Genomic DNA, 22,476 nt, shown 5'->3' with positions numbered 1-22,476 from the left:
AAGATAAATAAATAGAAAGTAACAAATTTAATTTTGTCCACTGGGGGACTTAATACGTTTTGAAACGATGCTCAGGTCAGGGGTTAAACCATGGATTGCAAGACGTGATAAGAGAGGTATACATCAGAACTTATTGAAAGACCTGCAATGAGAGGACTTGAAAAGTTATATAAATTATTATAAAAATAATATTATTTACTTAAAAATGGCTTTTAACGAACCCGCAGGTTTATTGCCGCCCTACATAACCCCGCCATCGGTCCCTATCCTGTGCAAGATTAATCCAGTCTCTATCATCATATCCCACCTTCCTCAAATCCATTTTAATATTATCCTCCCATCTACGTCTCGGCCTCCCCAAAGATATTTTTCCCTCCGGCCTCCCAACTAACACTCTATATGCATTTCCGGATTCGCCCAAATAATATTAATATTACATTATAAAAATTATTTATTTACATTTCATTTGCTTCATACTCCGATATCAGAATTTTTGTGGTAGCAACAATCTAGTTATATTTGCGTTCCGCCATATTTGTTTCAAGGTATAGAAATCTTTTATCAAAGATAACAAGCTGCACTTACATTTAATAAAAGATCTTTTATCAAAGGAACTTTTACAAAAGAAAACCCATTACACTGTCATATATTGTATAATATATATTTTATAAAAAGATCTTTGCAAAAAACTGTGATAGTGTAATAGCAGCCCGGAAAAACTTCATCACAGACACCGGCTGTGAAAGCATACTTTCTAAAATACAATCTCTCTAGAGAAAAAATAGTGAAGGAGAAAATCGCTGCTAGAAAGTTTAAAAATACAAAGTTGGATGAAAATTTCAAAAAGTACCAGAGGAACAGTTTTTAAATCTGTGTTCGACAGCAGTGGAAAATATTTTAATTTTGTACTGTGTCCTGTATGCTTATGCCACACGCCAAGCGAAAGCACAACTAATGCGCGCAAGCAGGAAAAGAGTAGAATGCAATCAACTGGTGGGATGACGTCACCGCACTAAGCAGTGCGGTGGGCTAAGTTGGGCTGCGAAACCCAGCGTGATGGGCTAGGAAGTGGCCGCGCCAAGCAGTTTTGGTCTTGGGTGGGCTGGACTGCTTAAGCATTAGGACTAACAGTGCTGCGCTGAGGGCCAGTCTGCAGGATTCTGCTTTCAGGTCACTCTGGCCACTCCCTTTGAAAGACTGACAAACCTTGGTACCCTTTTACAACTGACCGTTAGTTAATACTTACTTAGGGCTTTTAAGGAACCTGGAGATTCATTGCCGCCCTCACATAAGCCTGCCATTGGTCCCTATCCTGAGCAAGATTAATCCAGTCTCTACCCACCTCTCTCAAATCCAATTTAATATTATCCTCCCTTCTATGTCTCCACCTCCCCAAAGGTCTTATTTCCCCCAGCCTCCCAACTAACAATCTATATGCATTAGTTAATACTGTTGCTAAATAGAAGAGTTGATGAGAAAAATCTCCCCATTTTTACACGCATGTGAGTCCAATGCAAACTCTGAGCAAACAATATCTGTTTAATATGGCCGCCTTTTTCACAACTGTTCATACCTCTTTTTCCTGTTCTGGTGGATCAGGAGGAAGGGATGCATCTGAGATTGATCGTTTAGTAGACACTATACCCATATCACGCACTTGAGGTTCAATTCTTTTCTCAGTGTAAGACATCACCATCCTTTCAGATGGCGATTTCAATTCTGCAGCTATATCTTGATGTCCTGCCATTAATGCATAATCTTCTGCTGTCCAATCTAAAGAAAAAGACCAAATTACATTACTGAATAAAACAGAAACAAGCCTACATTGTAAGTTGTACTTATGCCACTAATTGAATAACTCTTGATGGCTACTGTGGAAATAGGAGAGACAAAGTTTTATAAATCAACCTGCCTATCCTGTTACAGGGTTTTATTTATGTTGCATTGCAGGAGTTCCACTTTTACAAAAGTACAATAGAGAAGCATGTGCTTCAGTCATCTTTCTGAGAGTGCACATCATAATAGAGACTTGCTTTATTGTGTTTGTCTCTTAACCCAGATAAACCTACTGACCTATATGTAGGACGGCATATATTTTCTCAATTTAAATCTATCTCTTTGACTCCAAGTTGGCAGTCCTGTTGCTAATGTTACAGACATCTATTTAGTTGTTGATGAGACAGCCGATGTTGCAAGTGTTCATATCGTAGTATACTTGTGTTTGGAAGTTGTCTGTGTCTTACCATGACAAACACTTTGTAAGTGTTATTTTATTTACTTTTAAGTGGAACTAGAACTTTGTAATTTTATTTCTACACTTATAAGACATGAAGACAATGTATTATTATATAAGATTGCAATTTACTGTGTTTACTTCGCGTTTATAATAGGCTAAACTGAAGCGACCTATATGTAGGACGTTAGGATGATCCGCGTACATTTCTGTTAAAATAATTTTGTCTTTTTAATATTTAAAATTCTGTAATCCAGCAATATGTATGTTACATAATGAATAAAAGAGCAGATTTTCAAGAACACCACGGCTGCAAACAATTTATCAAGAATAAACCCATCAGGTATGGCTTCAAATTTTGGCTTGGCGCTACAGACAATGGATTCGTCATTTGGTTTGAGCCATATTAAGGGGCTTCGATCCCAATAAAAGAAGATTATCAACAATACGGCTTGGGAGGTAGCATCGTGTTACAGTATTCTGACGTGTTAAGGTTTGAGCATCCTGATGCAGCCTATCACTTTTTCTTCGACAACTTTTTCACCAGTATTCCTCTATTTGTGGAGCTAGGAAAGCGAAAAATCAGAGCTACTGTTACAATTCGAGACAACAGGAAGTCAAACTGCCCCTTGGTGACTACTCTTGAGATGAAGAAAAGATAGAGAGGATCTTATGACTTCCAAACAGCTCAAACAAAAGTTGTCGTTTGCAAGTGGAACGATAACAGTGTCATTACTGTAGCATAAAATGCCGTGCCTGTGAATCCACTGCAAAGTGTATCTAGATATTCAAGACTTGAGAAAAAGAAAATTCAAATTTCTCAGCCCAGAAATATATCTATCTACAACAAACACATGGGTGGAGTTGATTGTGCAAATCAGAATATATCATTGTATAGAACTGTCATTTGTGGTAAAAAAAATGGTACTTCCCCATAATCATGCAGTGTATTGACATGGCTGAGGAAAATGCATGGCTTCTCCACAAAAATAATGACGGAAAGCTGGATCATCTGGCATTCAGACGACAAATAAGCGCTCAACAAAAAGAGGCCCAAGCAAGGCATCGCGAATGGAACATGCAGATTCGAGATACGACAGGCTCGAACATTTGGTGATCTAACAGAACTGTCAAACCAGGTGTAGAGTGTGTCATCAGAAGACTTCCTGTAGGAAGGAAGTGTGGCATTGGCTTACATGTCAAATGTTTTCTTGTATATCACACTAATGTGTAGTAAATATTCAGAACTTCGCATGTATGTGACAGTTTACAGTATTTATGTCATCACTGTGATTAGTTAATTTCATTTTCAAGTTACAATATTGCACAATTTACCGCTGAATTACATATGTGGATTTATTTTGTTGCAATTCACAGTAATGAACACTGAATGTTCATATTATTACTTTGCTCACTTCAGGAATATATAAGAGAAAACAATTTGAAGAGTCCAGGGGAAAAAGAGGGGATGTCCACTTTTAAACAATTTTCAGGAAATCAATTTTAAAGTTTGAAACTCTATCATTCCGAAAATGATATTTACTAATACCACCATTTTATTTTGTGATATTTATTGTTATATATTATACCAGTATACAACGTGTGATGCACAACACTGGAGTATTATGACTACAGTAATTAAAAATCTGTTTTGATGTAACCTCGTACAGGGGAAAAATGGGGCCCCGGCAACTAGAAAAGTGAATAAAGGGGGTCCTACTCCTATAATGGCATTAATAATACCATAGAAAAAGAGCAAAATATTAGTTAACTATAAAATCAATAGACAAAATTAAATATAAAATTAGCACTTCATAACACCGAGTAATTGGTTCTCTTTCAGTTAGTTTCTGTTCATGCACAGCCACTTTTAGTGAACTATGAGTAGAATTTTTGAGCGTTTGGTCCACATAACACCTTTAGCTCTTTCAAATTCTGCCACTTCTCTTGTGATATCGGCAATTTTCCTAAAATAATACAGTATAATATTATATTAATAATATAATAAATTAATAAGAAGGCCTACTTAAAATTGATTTTGTAAAAATATAATCCCACCTTGATATGCAGCCACCGGCATAGCTCTGTCGGCTAAAGCCTTGGTTTTTCTGAACCGATGCATAGGAAGTGCGTGGTGCGAGGCCCGTCTGGCACCTCGCAGTCGCATGCGTCGGTTCAGAATAACCAAGGCTTTAGACGCTTGCCTGCCGATCCGGATTTGCGCTCGGGAGAGGGTACGATTCCCACTTAAGCTGATTGCCTGGTTGGGTTTTTTCCGAGGTTTTCTCCAATCGTAAGGCAAATATCAGGTAATCTATGGCGAATCCTCGACCTCATATCGCCAAATATCATCTCACTATCACCAATTCCATCAACGCTAAATAACTTCGTAGTTGATACAGCGTCGTTAACTAACCAAGTAAATGAAACTTCATATGCTCTGTCTGGATACAAGAATTCTCCACTCAATAAGTTTGCATTCACTGGCCGTTTTCTAAGTGGAGGTCGAATCACAGAAGAGTACCAGGCACCATTGTAAATATCCCTATTAACCATCATTCTTGGATGCTTCTCTTCTATTCGCAGTTCCCTCACTGGCCTTGACTGGAATGGACATTCCTTCAGGTAAAATCATTCCAAGAATGTAGGCCTAGTCCAATCTCGAATCATGGGATTATCGACTTCATTGACTTGAAATGATGGGGCTTGGTTCTGGCACATCTGATTATATTATTCCAGTCGTCAGGAATTTCAGTTTTTGATATTGTGTTTACAAGTCCCATATTCTTGTCGCATTCCATGTAACAAGGTCCCCGAATAGGGAATGTGACATGGATTGAACTGAACCTCTTCTTCTCGTGCACCATGTAATGGAGATATCTCACTACTGTATAATTCTTGTTTTGACCACTACAGCAGTCACAGAACAGTTCTAGGTGGCGAACATTAGAAGATAATTCAAATTCGCAATAGTGAACCAAGAATGAAATTACTTCATTAGCAACATTTTTTCCAGTTTTTTTTCTGTGTAAGTATAGAAAACTGGTTTAGAATCAGACAATTGGTGCACATTAAATGAATAAAAATATAATTGGTGCTTATAATATGAGATGTTTGGTGTTGGCAGTTTCTTCTGGTAGTCCATCACTGAACTCTCAACTTCTTCTGATTGCCTGCACCTGTTTTTAGATTTAGTCTTACGCTGATAAAATGTTTGTGCCTTTGCAAGATGTACTTTCTTTTGAACTTCTAAATGCTGTATTTCCTGTTCAATCTCATTCTTCCTGGTTGTATTTCTTATGGGCAAGCTTTAACAACTCAGTACTTTATCTTTTAACTTGACTGCAAATTCATCGCAAGTACTGCAAGTGTCACATTTTGGGTACCCAAATGATATATTGAACTCAGTGGAGAATAGTTCTATAAGTTTCATAAGTCTCAGAATGTTCATTATAGGCCTACAATCTCTTTACATTGAGGGTTTCAGGAAGATAAATTTTAGAAGTTTTCTCCATTGAGTAATGACTTGAACGACCTTTGAAAGATTTAATATGCTCAGTGACTTTGTCATGTGTACCTGTGGATAGTTTGTGAGGACGATTTCCATATTTTCCCCTGCCATCAGTTGGTGCTAATCCAGAAATTTTTTCTAAGAACACTGAATTGTTTGTAGTCTCTTCTTCGTTATTCCATGGACAGATAAGAAGGCTTTCTGACACACAACAAAATCACCAATTCTTCCGTCTTCAGCATCATCTTCATTCTTCCTGCTCCTTCTTCGTGATATTAGTTGAACAGTGATGAGGCCAGCAAGGTGAGAACTTTGTGCATTCCAATCAGCCAGTGCATTAAAGTCATGTATTATTTTCTGAATATCAAAGACTTGTAGTTTTTCAAAATATTTGTTTCTGCAATAACATTCTTTACCGGCTTCAAAACTTTGGGTTCTTATCTTTTTGAAAGCATCATTAACACGTCCAAACCTCTTCCCCTTTTTTTGTATTCGTACAAAGAGATTCTGATACCGTACAGAGTCACACATGTTTGCACTTCAGTTGCTCTAGTAAAACTAACACGAATAATAATAATTCCTTTGTTGAAGCTAAATTTATTAGTGATTATTGTGAACAATGGATTGTGATTTCAAACGCTATAATATTCAATCCAATAGCAAGGAAACATGAAAAACTGATTGTATGACCCCCTTCTTTCACTGCTCGACATGGAAATGCCCCCTTCTTTCCCTGTACAAGGAATATTTAACCAGCAATTATTCGGTAACTGAGAATTTTCTTCCCCTTTTCTAAGTGTAGAATGAATACAATTCATATGAAGTATATAAGTGAATGGAAATCTGAATTTTGCCTGAAAGTGGACATCCCCCCGTTTTCCCCTAGACTCTGTGTTTACAGTTTATAATATATTATCACAAGAATGAGTTAAAGTATTCAGTTTAAAATTACATTGTTGCACTATATTATTGTAGTTTTGATTTACATTGAGATCACAACTCGTTTTATCTGCATTCGCTCCTACATTTCGGACAACTAATGCATATCGCCCATATGTTCTCCCTATATCCTACCGACCTATATGTAGGACGCCACTTTTTTAAAAAACCAATGCCATGATTACACAGTGGTTGTTAAAAAACTATATAAACGAATATTTTAAGTCCATTTTATAAGGATATGATGAAATTCATAGTAAAAAAAGTTTCAGGCTTATCTGGGTTAATTTGTACATATCATTGTACTTATTTTTTTCACCTCACACTTCTTTTGAATGACCCGACACTTGACAAACCTTCAGTGAACTCATTTATGACTGACCATTAGTTAACAGTCACACTAACTAGAGGAGTCATTGTAACCGTATATGTGTAGCATGTCAATTGTCACAAAAGTTTGTAAGTAGATCTAGATCTGTTTTAGTGGTGGTGAATGCTTAATATCAATATTTCTCAATAGCATCAATTACATCTAACTCATTACATAATAATAAGCAAAATATTTGAATTTTACTTCTCTTCAACGCTAATTTAAAAGCAATTAATAAGCATAAATTATTTTTATATTTATTTCAATTTAATTTGTTTTGGTTTGAGATGCATATATATTTTTCCAAAATTTCTTTTACGTCCCATAGCTTCAGAACCATTTGTATAAAGAAATTATGTCAAACAGGATTGTTATGCCAAGCCAGTTAATAGACAGACAACACCTAAGCAGATACTTCTGTGATATAGCCATAGAGGAAAAAACCAAAGTTATCCGAATTATAGACATAGGCGAATGAAAGGAAAAATGACATGCATCTCTAAAAGCTTTTTTGGATGCTGATGATAGCTTAATAATACTTGCACTTCCAATGGCTACCAATACTTTGAATGCTAATATACTTGAGTGAAGTATTATGTCAATTTGAAACTGGCACTAAAATGGCAGCGCCGAACATATCTGAAGTTGATCTGTTTCCCCCTTTATAGTCTGCTTCCATAAAAACAATGTGTGACTCATATGGCAGCCACATGACTTAGTGAAAGCCAGTGGCTCTGAAACAGGACGTCTGACACCTCTGTCACATGTGCACTTTTTGATATTAGTTGACGACACTGTATAAGAATGTGTCGTTTGTCTCGGTGACACCACGTTAACTGTTGATATTTTCAAAAACTTTCCAGTCATCCATAATTTCAAAATAATGTATAATCTATATCAGTATCAGCATTTCAGGTAAATGAACTTCACAAGAAACAGAGGTTTCAAAATAATTTCCTTATGATAATGAAATTTTTGTGCTTTCCAACCATGTCTTGAAATTTAATCTCTTTAGTTTCGCAATTATCTACAGATTACCACAACTTTAGGACAAGTTACTAGAGATTAGGAAATTTTACAGATATTCCAAAATAAACTGCATCCTAAACATTTTATCACAGTTCTATCTTTGTGTGAAAGCCTGAAATTTTAGTTATACGTTTGTCAGGCTTTATCTCTCTCTTTTTTTTTTTTTTTTTTTTTTAGCTCAAGTAGCTGAGCACTGGCATATGTACCATTTATAGTTACCAAAGCAGACAAAACAGCCAGAATGTGTGAAAGTGTTGGCTGGATAAAATAGGCACTTCCTCGTGAGATAGGATGTTTCTACCTAGCAGGTCTAGTGTTTTGAAAAAGATTTATCAGAGATAGGATGTTTCTACCTAGAAGGTCTAGTGTTTTGAGAAAGATTTATCAGAATTAAAACTTGCTTGAGAGTGAATATCTGTTTTTACTGAAAACGAATAATTTTATTCTGAACAAATATAATATTAACTTACTCTTTCAATAACACTTTTTTTTTTTTTTTTTTTTTCATATTTCCATTCATTGTTTCGTCATCATGAGCAGACCCTAAATGTAGGGTATTTGAAATACATGTATTTGAAATACATTTGTATTTTGTAATTTGCAAGGATTTTAGAAAGTATTTTGTATTTTGTATTTAAATACATCGAATTGATGTATTTTGTATTTCAAATACTCAAAATACTTTCTTCTTCTTCTTCTTCTTCTTCTTCTTCTTCTTCTTCTTCTTCTTCTTCTTGTCCTTTAAGTTTTGGATTTGGATTTGAAGAATGAACTATTTTTATATTTTCAATCAAGTACAACAGTCTTTGAAAAGCAAAAAGAAAAGAACTTGTCTACTGTGGAGTATGAGCTCATACAATTCTTCAATGGCAAAGGGAAAACCCTGTGCACTCTAGAGAATTACCCAACAGTGAAACAAGCATTTATAAAGTATAATACAAGTTTGTGTTCCTCTGCGCCTGTAGAAAGATGGTTTTGTTTTGCAGGATTTATTCATTCACCAGCAAGGGGATCCTTACCTGATGAACTTTTTGAGAAACTGGCTTTTTTGAAAGGGAGCAGTAATTATTCATATGTAGCACAATTTCATTGTTGACTGGGAAAAGGAAGAATGTTCAGTTACAGTGTTTATATAAAACTTGGAGATAAAAATAATTTTAATGTTAATATAATATTTTAGATTTTCGGTAATATTCTTATTTCTTTATATATTGTATCGAATATTTGAAATACAAATGTATTTTGAGTATTCGAAATACAAATGTATTTTGGTTAATTTTTTAAAAGTATTTTGTATTTGTATTTCAAATACAGTACTTGGATGTCAGTATTTTGCCCAGCCCTGAATGTAGGATATACTCTCAAATTTTCCATTAGCAGACGTGTAACATCAAAGAAAGCGTCAGTTAAAGAAAAAGAGAAACAACTGAGCACTGTTGCGTGTACCATTTTATAAACATCACAGCATTCGGAACATATCGTTGGCTCAGTATTGTAAGGTTCTATGTCACGAAATTAAAAAAAACTGAGGTTTTAGTGTTACAGCAGGCATGTCCAATGTGCGGCCCTTGAAGCCATCACATGTGGCCCAAAGTGATACCATATTTATAAATTATACTGTATTATTTTTTTCTTTGGAAATAAGTAGATTTGTTTGGAATAAGATGAACCTACAAGAGAACAACATTTAAAAAAGAAATTACAATAAATTGTTACTAGCACATGTAGGCCTGTGTGCGAATCTTCACTCTATTCATCCTACTGTATAAGAAAAGAAAGAAATCCCAACTGTTTTGGGAAATGCCATAACAGTTATTTATAATACCTAATAATCGCGCATAGCTTTGAAATCCCCTTGCATTCTTGAATGCACTGTTATCTTCCTACTTTTCAAAGCAGAGTGCGTGCTAGATATTTTATATTTGTTAGTTTGATAAAATTTGTAAAAATTGAAAATAACATACGTAGCTTTCAGTTTGCAGGCTCTCATAGTGAGAGACTTGTTGATTATCAGTGCTGTGATTTTTTTTTAAGTGGTGATTATGACTTCTAAGTGTAGCAGAAAGAAAAGAAAAGTTTCAGACGAAGGCAGGTCATTTCAAATGAAGTGGACAAATCAATATTTTTTTACTAAAGCATATCACAAAACAGTGTGTTTAATTTGTAATGAAGCAGTTTAGGTTTTTAAGGAATACAACATACAGCAATATTACGACACCAAACATACATCTTCGTATGATAAATTTCAGGGCCAATTTCGCATAGACAAAGTATCTGTGATCATGATGGGAGACATCGGCTTAAAAGTAAACAGCTAATTTTTAACAATATGTCCAGTCTGAATCTCTGATCAGAGCGAGCTTCACGGTATCAGAAATGATTGCAAAGAAATCTAAACCATTCTCAGAGGCGAGTTTGTTAAAGAATGGCTTTGGAATGTTGCTGGTATATGTCCTGACAAGAAAACGGAGTTTGCTAAATTAAGCTTATCACGACAGACTGTAGCTCGCTGTATTTACGAATTGACGACTAATATAGAGGGAACTTTAAAATTCCGAGCCACAAATTTGTAGTTCTATTCTCTGGCACTCGATAACTGTGATGCTAGTGATACTGCCCAGTTAGCTATTTTCTTAAGGGGTGTTGATAAAGGATTCAATATTACAGAAAAATTAGCTGCTCTTGTCCCCCTTAAAGGTATCACTAAAGCCATTAATTAAATGGAAGTGTCAATGAAACCTTGAATAGGCTTGATTTGAAATATACAAATCTATCTGGTTTAACAATTGCAGGAAAATGGAAAGAGTTAGTTAAATTACTGCAAGCAAAGGCATCTGAAGTAGGCAATATTTCTGTAATGGAATATCACTGCTTAATACATCAAGAAAACTTTTGTGCTAAATCCCTAGAGATAGATAGTGTTTTGAAGGTTGTTGTAAAAGTAGTGAATTTTTTCATTCGTTTGCAAGGTTTATGACATAGAGAATTTCAGAATTTCTTAAAGAATCTCGTTTCAGAATTAGAAGACATTGTTTACTACACTGAAATAAGATGGCTGAGCTGTGGTAAAATATCGAAGCAAGTATTTGATCCCAAAAACGAAATACAAAATTTCATGGAGGAAAAGGGAAAACCTACGGTACTGCAGAATTTAGTGAAGCAGAATGTTGTGTGGTTTTGCATTTCTGGTAGATATCACAACAGAACTGAACGAACTTAATTCACGTCTCCAAGGTAAAGATCAATTGATCATTACTATGTTTGATCATGTGAAGGCCTTCGAGACTAAATTGCGACTTTGAAGAACACAAATAAAAACAAAAATGTTGTGGATTTTCCAGCCCTAAGTGTAATAATCAACATTCTCAAAAGTATGCAGATGACATATCAGAACTAAGAAACGAATTCTCTGCTAGATTTCAAGACTTCAAGGAAAATGTTGCAAGTTTCAGTATGTTTTCTTTCCCTTTGACTATTAACATAGACGAGGTCTCCGAGGATCTGCAGATGGAGTGCGTTGATTTTCAATGTGCATCAGACCTAAGGAATAAGTTCTACAATGCCCCCTTACTAGAATTCTATCGCAACTATTTTCCAGGGAAAAATATCCCGACATTAATAGACATGCACCTTACTACATGTCACTTTTCGGTAGCACATAATGTGAGCAAGTATTCTCCAGGATGAAACATGTTAAATGTACAACGATTGGTTATGTGATCGGCGTATGTAGATGTATTGTGTCCTCTGGTTATTGCTTTAATGTGTTCTTTGTATCGTGTTTGGAATGATCTGCCTGTCTGTCCAATGTAGAATTTGTCGCAACTATTACATGTGAGTTTGTATACACCTGTGTGGTCATATTTATTTGTTTGTGTTTTTTGTGTGTTAAGATGTCTTTGTAGTGTGTTTTCTGTTCTGTATGCTATGTTGTATTTCTGCTTTCTGAATGAAGATGCGATCTTATGTGTGCTTTTGTTTTCATATGTTAGTGTGATGTATTTCTTGTGTTCTTGTGTTTGAGTTGTGTTTTGCGTGTTTTTGTGTTTGTTAAGTTTTTGTTTTGTCTTTCTTATGATGTTGTCTATTAGATTTGGATTGTAACCGTTTTCTTGTGCTATGTATTTGATTGTGTTCACGTCTTCATTGTAGTGTTGTTGGCTCATGGGTATGTTGAGTAATCTGTATACCATTGTCCTGAATGCAGCATGTTTGTGTTGTGTGGGGTGATTACATATGTTGTGTATGTGTGTGGTGGTGGTTGGTTTTCTGTATATTTTGATCGTATACTCATCCACCAATTCAGAATGAAATCTTAAATGTCGTTGAAGTTGTGAGCAAACAAATAAACAGTGCTATTTATTTTGCTATTATGGTAGACGAAACTAAAGATGTACGTAAAACTGAACAGTTAACTGTCGTCGTTCGTTTTTACTTAAATGACAAAGTTCATGAACACTTTTTATAGGTTTTAGACCAGATAGGGTAACTTATTGGATGCCACTTCACTTTGTATGTTTTCACTTTGAAGTTGTATGTTTTTATGTCAGGATCAGCCACGCATTCCCTTTTTATTAATGTTCAGCATAAAATGAGAAAATCTGTTATAGAACTGTTATAGAAGACGAGGTGGATTTGCCAAGCAGCAGCCTGCGAAGCTACGAAGAAAACATTGCCTGCCATTATTGTCACACTTCACAGACTAGCGGAAGATAGAGGCAGAGGAAATCGATTACAAGAGGCTTAAGGGTTACTTAATTCAATAGACATGGAATTTTTAGTACATTTGTGCTTATTTAGTGTCTTGTTGAAAGATATAAAAATTGTGTCTGATGTTCTGCAGAGTAAAGATTGTGACACTGGTAGTGAGTACACTTTGATTAAAAGCACTATTGATTGCCTTAAGATTCTACGAAACTATAGGGAGGATCTTAGAAAAATATGGCTAGAAGCTTGTTTACTGCAAGAAGAAAATGGAATTCAAGATAGCAGGCATAGAAGGTCACGCCGTCTTCCTGAGCACTTGAAAAATTTTGTTACGTACTACAGCATTATCATAAAGGGAAACTTGAGTCAGAAGATGATTACTATGCGGATGCCTTTATGCCAATTCTTGATAAAATTTTTAATGAATTGGAACGCAGATTTTCTGAACATTGCTGAATAATTAATGGTATGAAGTGTTTGCAACCCGAATCTAAGAATTTTTTGGATGTGAAAAAACTACGTCCCTTAGTGCATCGTTATGGATGTGATGAACAAAGTGTGGAAGCCGAAGTGAAATTAATCCCTAAAACAATTGAATGTTATGAGAATGAACATGATGTCACTACTGACAACATTTTAAATTTGTTAATTTTCTTCAGGAGTATAAATTGGCATTTCACAAAATTCACAAACTTTCCATAATTTGTATCGTAACACTAGCATCTAGTGCAGAATGTGAACATGTATTTTCGTGTTTACGTCGCATTAAAACTTACTTGCGGAACAGAACAGGCCATGAACGTCTCAGTGACCTCACAGTCCTTGCTATAGAGCAGGATATCGTAAAGGTCCTGGACATTGAGGATCTAATCGACAAATTTGACGCTGTCCATCATAATAGACGTATAGCTTTACATTATGAAATTCAACACACATTCCCAGGTAAGTGGTGGTGGTGGTGGTGGTGGTGGTGGTGGTGGTGGTGGTGGTGGTGGTGGTGGTGGTGGTGGTGGTGGTGGTGGTGGTGGCGGTGGCGGCGACAGCGGCAGTGGTGGTGGTGGTGGTGGTAGTAGGCGGCAGCGGCAGCATGTGCGCAAGTGCATGAGAGAACATTTTGGATTTTTTTATGTACCACAATTTTTACAGCTCGCACCCCATCCACACCCCCTTCGCTCTGATCCTGGTGACGTCACTGATCAAGAGTGGATAAATATATATATATATATATATTTTTTTTTTTTTAAGTTAGCATATATTTTTCAAGACTTGGGGATGCTTTGGACTTGTCTACGTCAGTCATGAACTAACAACGGAATTCTATACTGAAATTTTTTGCAACAGAAAGATAGGCTCATTGACAGATATGTGTCACAACAAAACAGGAAATATATACCAAACAGCCAAAATGTCTCATTCGAAAAGTTTTCAGTTTACAAACATCTTATGAGGTGAAATTAATTTAATTAATTTATTGTATAGTAATAAGAAGGAATGAACAAGAATCACGCCAGTGTATTTTTTTAAATGTTATTAAAGGACTATTTTTTTTTTTCATTTATTTTACTATGTTTTAATTCATCAAAACTCCGTTAAAATTATTGTGTGTTAACATAGCTCAATTTTACATAGCCTAGTAATCCCTCTGATTTTTCACAAAAATTATACAATATCTTAATTTTTATTTCATAGTTATACAAAACACATACATCAGACAATAGGGAACTGGTGGAGTAATTACTTACTTACAAATGGCTTTTAAAGAACCTGAGAACCTGGAGGTTCATTGACGCCCTCACATAAGCCTGCCATCGGTTCCTATCCTGAGCAAGATTAATCTAGTCCCTAGCATCATATCCCACCTTACTCAAATCCATTCTCATATTATCCTCCCATCTACGTCTCGGCCTCCCTAAAGATTTTCCCCTCAGGTCTTCCACCTAGCACTTTATATGCATTTCTGGATTCACACATACATGCTACATGCCCTGCTAATCTCAAATGTCTGGATTTAATGTTCCTAATTATGTTGGGTGAAGAATACAATGAGTCCAATTCTGCATTGTGTAATTTTCTCCATTCTCCTGTAACTTCATCCCTCTAAGCCCAAATATTTTCCTAAGCACCTTATTTTTAAACTGTGGTCACGCCAAAGAATCAGTCCCATTCTGAGGCTTATGTTGGGGTTTCGTAACAAGCTCTTTTTACGATGATGGGTTGTTAGCTTTCGCCCAACCCCCAAGCTGGAGGACCACACCTCATCAGCTGTCTGCAACTGCTTATTCAATATATTCGCAGATACCCTCCATATTTGGAGGTTGTCTCTTTTATCCGCAACCTGAGGATGTGCCATGCTGTGGTGATAGGGATCCACAAGACATGGCTGGCAGAGTAATAACAATTAAAATTGAAGTATCCGTAGAAAATTTGATCTAAAACCTTTTTTTACTATAATGTCACTTCGGTTTTCCAGGATTTGAGCCCATGTCTTCAAAATGAAAAGTTAATGCTCTGTCCTTCTGGCTAATTTAATTACTGGGAGCACATAAAACTTACCATTTGAGTCCATAACCGCACGTTGAGCACCATATTCTAGAAACAGTTGTACCAATGTCATACTTCCACATTTTGCAGCAAACATCAGAGGAGATCGATTGTCTCTGTCCACTATATTGACTGACGAGCCGTATCTCAGTAGCAGTTCAACAAGATCCTTATGCTCTGCAACTGTTGCAATATGCAAAGGAAATTCTCCAAGCTGGAAAACAATGATCATTATTAACATTATTGTTCCACATTACTGTTCTACCAAGATGAAGAGCTCCATGCATCAAGAAACATTTTCAGTCTGAATAAGGTTGTCACCTCTCTTCGAATCTATATGGGACCTTGTAAGAAGTATGTATAATATATTACAAAGGACATATGTAATAATTACGAAGTCATAGTTCCTTGTTTCCGTTGATTACTGTATAAAGCATATTGTAACTAAACAAAATAATAGCATCCCAGGGTAACTAAGGCAGGACAGGAGAAAGCCAGGCTTCTTTGGCATAATCCTGCTGATTCGAGGCAGATGGCAACACAATCCTGAAAATATTAATAAACTAGCCATACCTGTACACTTCACTGTACTTGTTACAAATAAATATAATTGACTTAAATCTATTATATTTTCAAAAACAGCTTTGTTATTACTTACAAGGAAAGCTCACCAAGTGATAATGGATTTTTAGAACGATATTTCCCCCACACGTTCCTTGAAATAAGAAAACTCCCTATAAATTTCTACATCCAGAGATGGCCTAGCATAGAGATAGGACTTTGCAAAATAATCACTTAACACTCATAAAAGTGTCATATCTCCATTGCCATCGTGAGAGGAAAATGTTTATGCATTGCTCTCAAAATGGGTGAAGCTTATGAAAACTCACTTTTTCAAGCAGTTTCAATAAATATACTTTCCATCTGCCTATCAGTGGCGTAGCATGAAATTTTGAGCAGGGGAAGCTAATTCAAGTTGTCTTTCATGCAATATGGGAAAACGTATTACAAAAATATAGTCTTAAAATAAATAGTAGTCAATGTCAAGTCAGCAGTCGAAGATTGGTTGGAATCTCGTAAGTAACACCAATAAGGCATGACCTCAAATGGTACGTAGTAAAATATGATTTCAAGGTTTACACATATCTCTAACAAATAGACACGTATATGTACTGTATAACATTAGCTCACTCCCTGTCATATTTAGAGGAATCACAATATTAACGGTCAATAGATACAGTACGTAAGTATGTGTCCGTCTTTTGGTTGTGTCCTTCATTGAAGCAAGGGAGTTGGTCATTTGTTTTTTAGATCACACTCTTGTTCGTAAGTCAGTCTTGATAATAGAATTGTCCTAAAAAATTCAAGTAAATTGGTGTCAGGAACTCTTATTTCACTCATTATTTATTATATCAGCCACAATGCACACTAACACTTCAACTGAACACAACTGACGAAAAGGGATAACTCGGAAACTACTTATTTTCAATATCAAAGCTAGCTTCTTGCTAGCCTTGCGACCAGGATAGTTTAGTTAGAAAGGGATGGAAAATCTGCGGGGTGGGTTACACAGAAGAATGAGTGTAAGAAACCAGTCTGGTTGGAAGCTGGTGTGTGCAGGCTTCTTGTTTACTGCTGCATCACAAATCATCCTGAGCTGCCGCATCACAATATTTAACGTGTAAATATAAATTCTATTAAAATTAATAAATAATTTTGTCCATAGACTGCAGGTTTATTATGAAACTATTATTAACTGGGGAAGCTGAGCTTTTTAGCTTACATTGATGCTACGCCACTGCTGCCTATGAACATAGCATTCTTTTGGTAGACTCGTACGAAACTGCTCTAAAGCTGACTGCGAGAAACTTATTTTTCTGAAATGTTCGTGATGCAAAGTTCCCCAGGATTTTGAGCATTTTTGCAACTATTTCCACTACTGTGATTAGTACAGTGAGTAATTTCAGCTATGCTTACATTTCCTTATCAATTTTTCATAGATTATTCTATAGTCAAGTTCATGAATATTATTATATCTGGAGCCATTTTCTTACATTATATTATTTAAGGAGATTTTGATAGTTCGGGATGTAGCTAGATGAGATTTATTGTCTGATATGTCTAGTACATAGCACTGTTTGCATTAGCTGTTATAGCTCTGGATTGAAGAATTTGAAAAGTTTATATCTTGAAAACTAGGCTTCCTCCCAATGAAAAAATTTATAGAGAGGTTTCTTATTTCAAATGGATGGTATGGGAGAACAATCGTTGTGAAAATCCACTGTCACTTGGTGAGTCTTCTTTGTTAATGAATAATTCATCATCATTCCTGGCTCTCCAGTCTGATGTGGACACTGGGCTTCTTCAGGAGCATTTTCCAATACTCTCTATTTACTGCCAGCATTTTCCAATTCTTTATCCTCAGGGTTTTAAAATGACCAATACCTTCCTCCCTCTTAATAATTATTAGATTATTTTAAGTTATAAGTCGTTTGCTTCTGAATTATTTTAAAAGCTGTAATTAGTGAGATCTAACTTATTTTGCATACTAATTTTCATAGAAATGCGTTCAGCCATTATCGAATGAAAAGATAACAAACATAATAAGACAGACAGACAAAATTTCAAAAGTGCGATTTTCGGTCTCATGATAGTTCATTATACATGTTAACACCAATTTTTCTGTTAAAGCGAAAATTACTAGAAAAATTTAAGTTACAGGTTTTCTACAAAGTTGTAATGTAGAACATTAAGTGCATGACGTGTTCTGGTGATGAATTGTTAGAGTCTGAAGAGCAACATAAAGAAAAAAATGACACCTGTTACAAAGGAGCTAAACAAAGTTTTGGAATAATAATGATAATATTAATAAATTTAAGTACAATACTTACTTACTTACTGGCTTTTAAGGAACCCGAAGGTTCACTGCTGCCCTCACATAAGCCCACCATAGGTTCCTATCCTGAGCAAGATCAATCCAGTTTCTATCATCATATCCCACCTCCCTCAAATCCATTTTAATATTATCTTCCCATCTACGTCTCGGCCTCCCCAAAGGTCTTTTTGCCTCCGGCCTCCCAACTAACACTCTATATGCATTTCTGGATTCGCCCATACATGCTACATGTCCTGCCCAACTCAAACATCTGGATTTAACGTTCCTAATTATGTCAGGTGAAGAATAGAATGTGTGCAGTTCTGCGTTGTGTAATTTTCTCCATTCTCCTGTAACTTCATCCCTTTTAGCCCCAAATATTTTCCTAAGCACCTTATTCTCAAACACCCTTAACCTATGTTCCTCTCTCAAAGTGAGAGTCCAAGTTTCACAACCATAAAGAACAACCGGTAACATAACTGTTTTATAAATTCTAAAATTTAAGTACAATACTAATTTTAATTGACTTTAACATGCTATACCTACTGTGAGCTTATCTAGCATTGCTGTTGCTGATTGCGAAATGGTAAGTCTATTTTCGCAAGATGAGACCAATGATTCGCCTTACAGTTGGGGAATGCTCCAGCGCAACCACTTCAGTGGTGGTGGTTGTGGTTGTGGTGGTGGTGGTGGTGGTGGGGGTGGGGGTGGTTGTTGGGGATGGTAGTGATTGTCGGGAGTGGTAGTGGTGTTGGTGTTGGTGGTGGTGGTGGTGGCGGCAGCATAGTAAAATGTCGCTATAACGAACGCTAAAGAATTTACCAGTTTAGCAAATGTAAAAATGATTCCAATGAAAGAAAAAATATTTGTTACGAAGTGCGATTGAAAAGTTCGTGATCTGACACATAGATGGCATTGAAAACGTGCCAACAATGCGCCTCTGTTAGCGGCCATTTTACATTAGTTCAAACACAAAAAAAATTATATTTTTCTGTTGAGTGCATTTTTTGTAGTTTAATTTTGAAGTAAGTGTGCAGAACAGATTGGCAAAAATGGAAAATATCGAGCTTTGTGCTGAGATTAAATATTACGTAAAAAGGAAATTAGTTCAACAGAAATTAAAGCAAACATGGATGCTACACTGTGGGAATCCGTTAAGTCCAGTAACAGCAACAAGTGAAGAAATCGTAGAAAAAATCCACAATGTGATGTTGAATGATCGTCAACTGAAAGTGCGGGAAACTAGCAAAGTTATGTGTATCTACTGAATGGGTGCGCCACATCTTAATGTCTTGGGCATGTTCAAGGTCTGTACAAAGTGGGGTATCAAGTTTGTTAACACTGGAACAAAAGTGTGTCCGTTGTCAAATTTTGAGGGATTGTCTGGCTCGATTCGAGAAAAATACACACTATTTTTTTAAACAGCAGTCGAAACAATGGAAGCACAGTAATTCTTCGCCTCCAAAGAAAGCAAAAGCTGTTCAATTGCCTGGAAAAGTCAGTCATGGTATCAGTGTTCTGTTTCTAAGAGGATAATCATGATTGACTGTCTAGCAAAGGAGAGAATAATAACCCGAGAATACTATTCAAATCTTCTGCAGCAACTGAAAGGGAAAATTCGCGAGAAGAGAGCGATCGAGAAGAAAGTGTTGTTTCATCATGACAATGCACCTGCTCACATGTCTGCAATCGCAGTTGCTAAACTACACGAACTACGGTTCGAATTGTAGCAGCACATCCACCTAATCACCAGATACCACACTCTGACTTTTTTCTCTTCCCAAAGTTCTAAATTCACTTTACTGGAAAGAAATTTTCATCAAATGACGAGGTTATCGCAGCAGCAGAAGGCTTTTGCAGACTTCGAAGAATCTGTATACAAGGAGAGTATAGCAACATTGCAGCACAGTGGACTAAGTGTGTGAAACTCACTGGAGGGATTATGTTGAGAAATAAAGATTTCTTCAGAATAATCCTAGTTCAATTTCTATGTCAGGCTATGAACTTTTCAAGAACCCTCGTATAACGAGTTTTTTGTAAAGCAGAATCGAATATCCTCATGTATGAGTATGAGAAAGGAAGATGTGGCGGGGAAGTATGGGATCAGTGCATCGACTATTTTCTTCTTTATTCCAGTTATATATTCTTTAAAGGTAATGTTTATAAAAATATTACTGTAAATTTAACGAAATTTCATTATAGCGAACTAATTTTGAGTGCCCTTTCAAATTTGTTACATTTTACTCTAATGGTGATGGTGGTACCTCTACAACACCATAGGTAGAAGGGAATTGAAGAAGAAGTAGTAGTGGTGCTGGTGCTGATCTTGGTGGTGGTAGAGGTGGCAGGACTGAAAGGTCTAATTTTTTTATAACAATTATAACCAAGCATGGCGAATAGTAATTGGCATTCCCGCCCTGTATTTGAGAGGTCTAAGGTTCGATCCTCAGGCTCAGCTATCCTGACGGGTATTTTGTGGTTTTCAAAATCACTCTAGAGAAATACTGGAATAGTATCATTACCAATTTAAAAGCCACCATCTGACTCCAATCCTAATAAATTAATCCTTTATCATCACTTCTTATCTTTCATCTTATCATCTTCTGCGATAGGCCTGCCATTTATCCATAGAAGTACTGTGCCTAGAAAAATGTGTCTTCTATAGATATGATAGTGAATCACGCCACTATGGAGAAAGCTGAGAGGGGGTGGAAGAGGCACACTAATAATAATGGCATTTTTTGCTCATTCAATCACATGGCGAGTTTTCAAATATTTCGTGTTTCATTGGAAAATAAAATGAAGGAATTTACAGAATTGTACTAAACATAGGCCTATTTAAATTAAAATTCCGTATTGTGCTGACCTAATTAATACTGGAAATTTTGCTGTATGCAATTATCAGACTAAAAATCACTGGAGAAAAAATAGAGTTTATTATTTAATTAATCTATTTATTTATTTATTTATGATTTGGCGTGGGTTTGTTTTCATTAATGTTATAAATATAATTTTATTCTACAACATACATTAGATGTTATTCAACGGACATTAGGGAACCAAGGTTCCCCTATCAAATTTTTATATGTAAGTCCTCTTGGTGTGCTTTTATGGCAGCAAAGTCTCTGATAGCACCTTCGAAGTCAAAATCTTTTCATGAACATCGCACTTGCTACAAAATTGTTGATTGTTCACTGGCAGAAGTCTTTAAAACAATACCAAATGAAGTCACATATTTATTGACGTAGTTCACTATGTACTTGCTTCTTTCTCAGGGTTCAGCAGTAAATTTCCGAACTTACGACTTGTGATATTTGCATTATGGGAAATCGATAGATAAACAGAACATGGTTTCTGTTACAATGTTGATAGCCTTATCTGAGAAATTTTCCCGCAATTTCGGAATTCGCCTTATTCTAGGGCTACACTGTGCACTCCCCAAGATCCCGCTGCTTTTTTTTTAATGAAAGAGAGGCCCGAAGGCTTGCACTGCAGCCTGAGGCCTATTGTGCATACCACCTGTTCTGTGAATGAGGTCATGCTTTTGTACAAGTACAGCATTTTGCACCATGAACTTAACTGAGACAGCGGCGGGGGCGGGGCGGAGGCGGGGGTGGGGGCAGTGGCAGTGGCAGTGGCGGTGGTGATAATGATATGTGAATAAATTATGAATAAATGAGTCTGAGGTCCAATGCCAAAAGTTAACTTGTCCCAACAAGGATTTGAACCCGGGTCTGCTCGTTCACCATCGGACATGCTAACCAGTACTCCATACAGGTGGACAGATGCAGTCTAGATTAGACTAGTAATCAATAAACCACTGGTCGTTGTGAAATTTATTCGAAACATCATATCACTACCTCTGATTGACGTTCTGGATGATATATCTTTTGCCGTTTGTTGTTTAGTCAACTGTCCAAATACAGGTTTGAACCTCACAAGTGACACCAATAAGCCATCACTCATGAAGTAACTAAGCCAGGAGATAATGGAGTAGGGTGGCCAGTTTCTTTCTCCCTCCATTGCATACATTGCTGACTAGATACGTGTCATACTAATCAGATTTCAGATGTATACAAACAATTATTGTTCTTCCTCTGTCACATAGTCAAGTGAGATGTAGGCTGCCTGAACACCATGCTGTATTTTAATACTTTTTTTCCGATGATTTTGATCTGATAACTGATTCTTAACAGTTTTTTTGTGCCGATTTCGAAACTGACTTCCAAATAGCCCCATCACATCAGAATTTTTCACAGGTCACAAAAGCC

At 36.2% G+C, this 22,476-nt stretch overlaps 1 protein-coding gene across 3 annotated transcripts in view; it reads right to left on the bottom strand.

Moving 5' to 3' along the window:
* LOC138705112 (ankyrin repeat domain-containing protein 26-like) overlaps positions 1-22,476 on the bottom strand; it is a 164,792-nt gene that overhangs the window by 126,705 nt on the left and 15,611 nt on the right. For all 3 annotated transcript variants that reach the window (XM_069833750.1, XM_069833751.1, XM_069833752.1), the window contains exons 3-4: positions 15,343-15,544; positions 1,574-1,773 (exon numbers count right to left, since the gene is read on the bottom strand). In XM_069833750.1, coding sequence (XP_069689851.1) covers positions 1,574-1,773; positions 15,343-15,544 — 402 coding nt within the window. The remainder of the gene's footprint in view (positions 1-1,573; positions 1,774-15,342; positions 15,545-22,476) is intronic.

Source organism: Periplaneta americana, chromosome 8, assembly GCF_040183065.1.
Source record: "Periplaneta americana isolate PAMFEO1 chromosome 8, P.americana_PAMFEO1_priV1, whole genome shotgun sequence".
Taxonomy (NCBI): domain Eukaryota; kingdom Metazoa; phylum Arthropoda; class Insecta; order Blattodea; family Blattidae; genus Periplaneta; species Periplaneta americana.
Note: the sequence above shows the minus strand (reverse complement) of the source record. Positions and strands in the feature narration are given on the sequence as shown.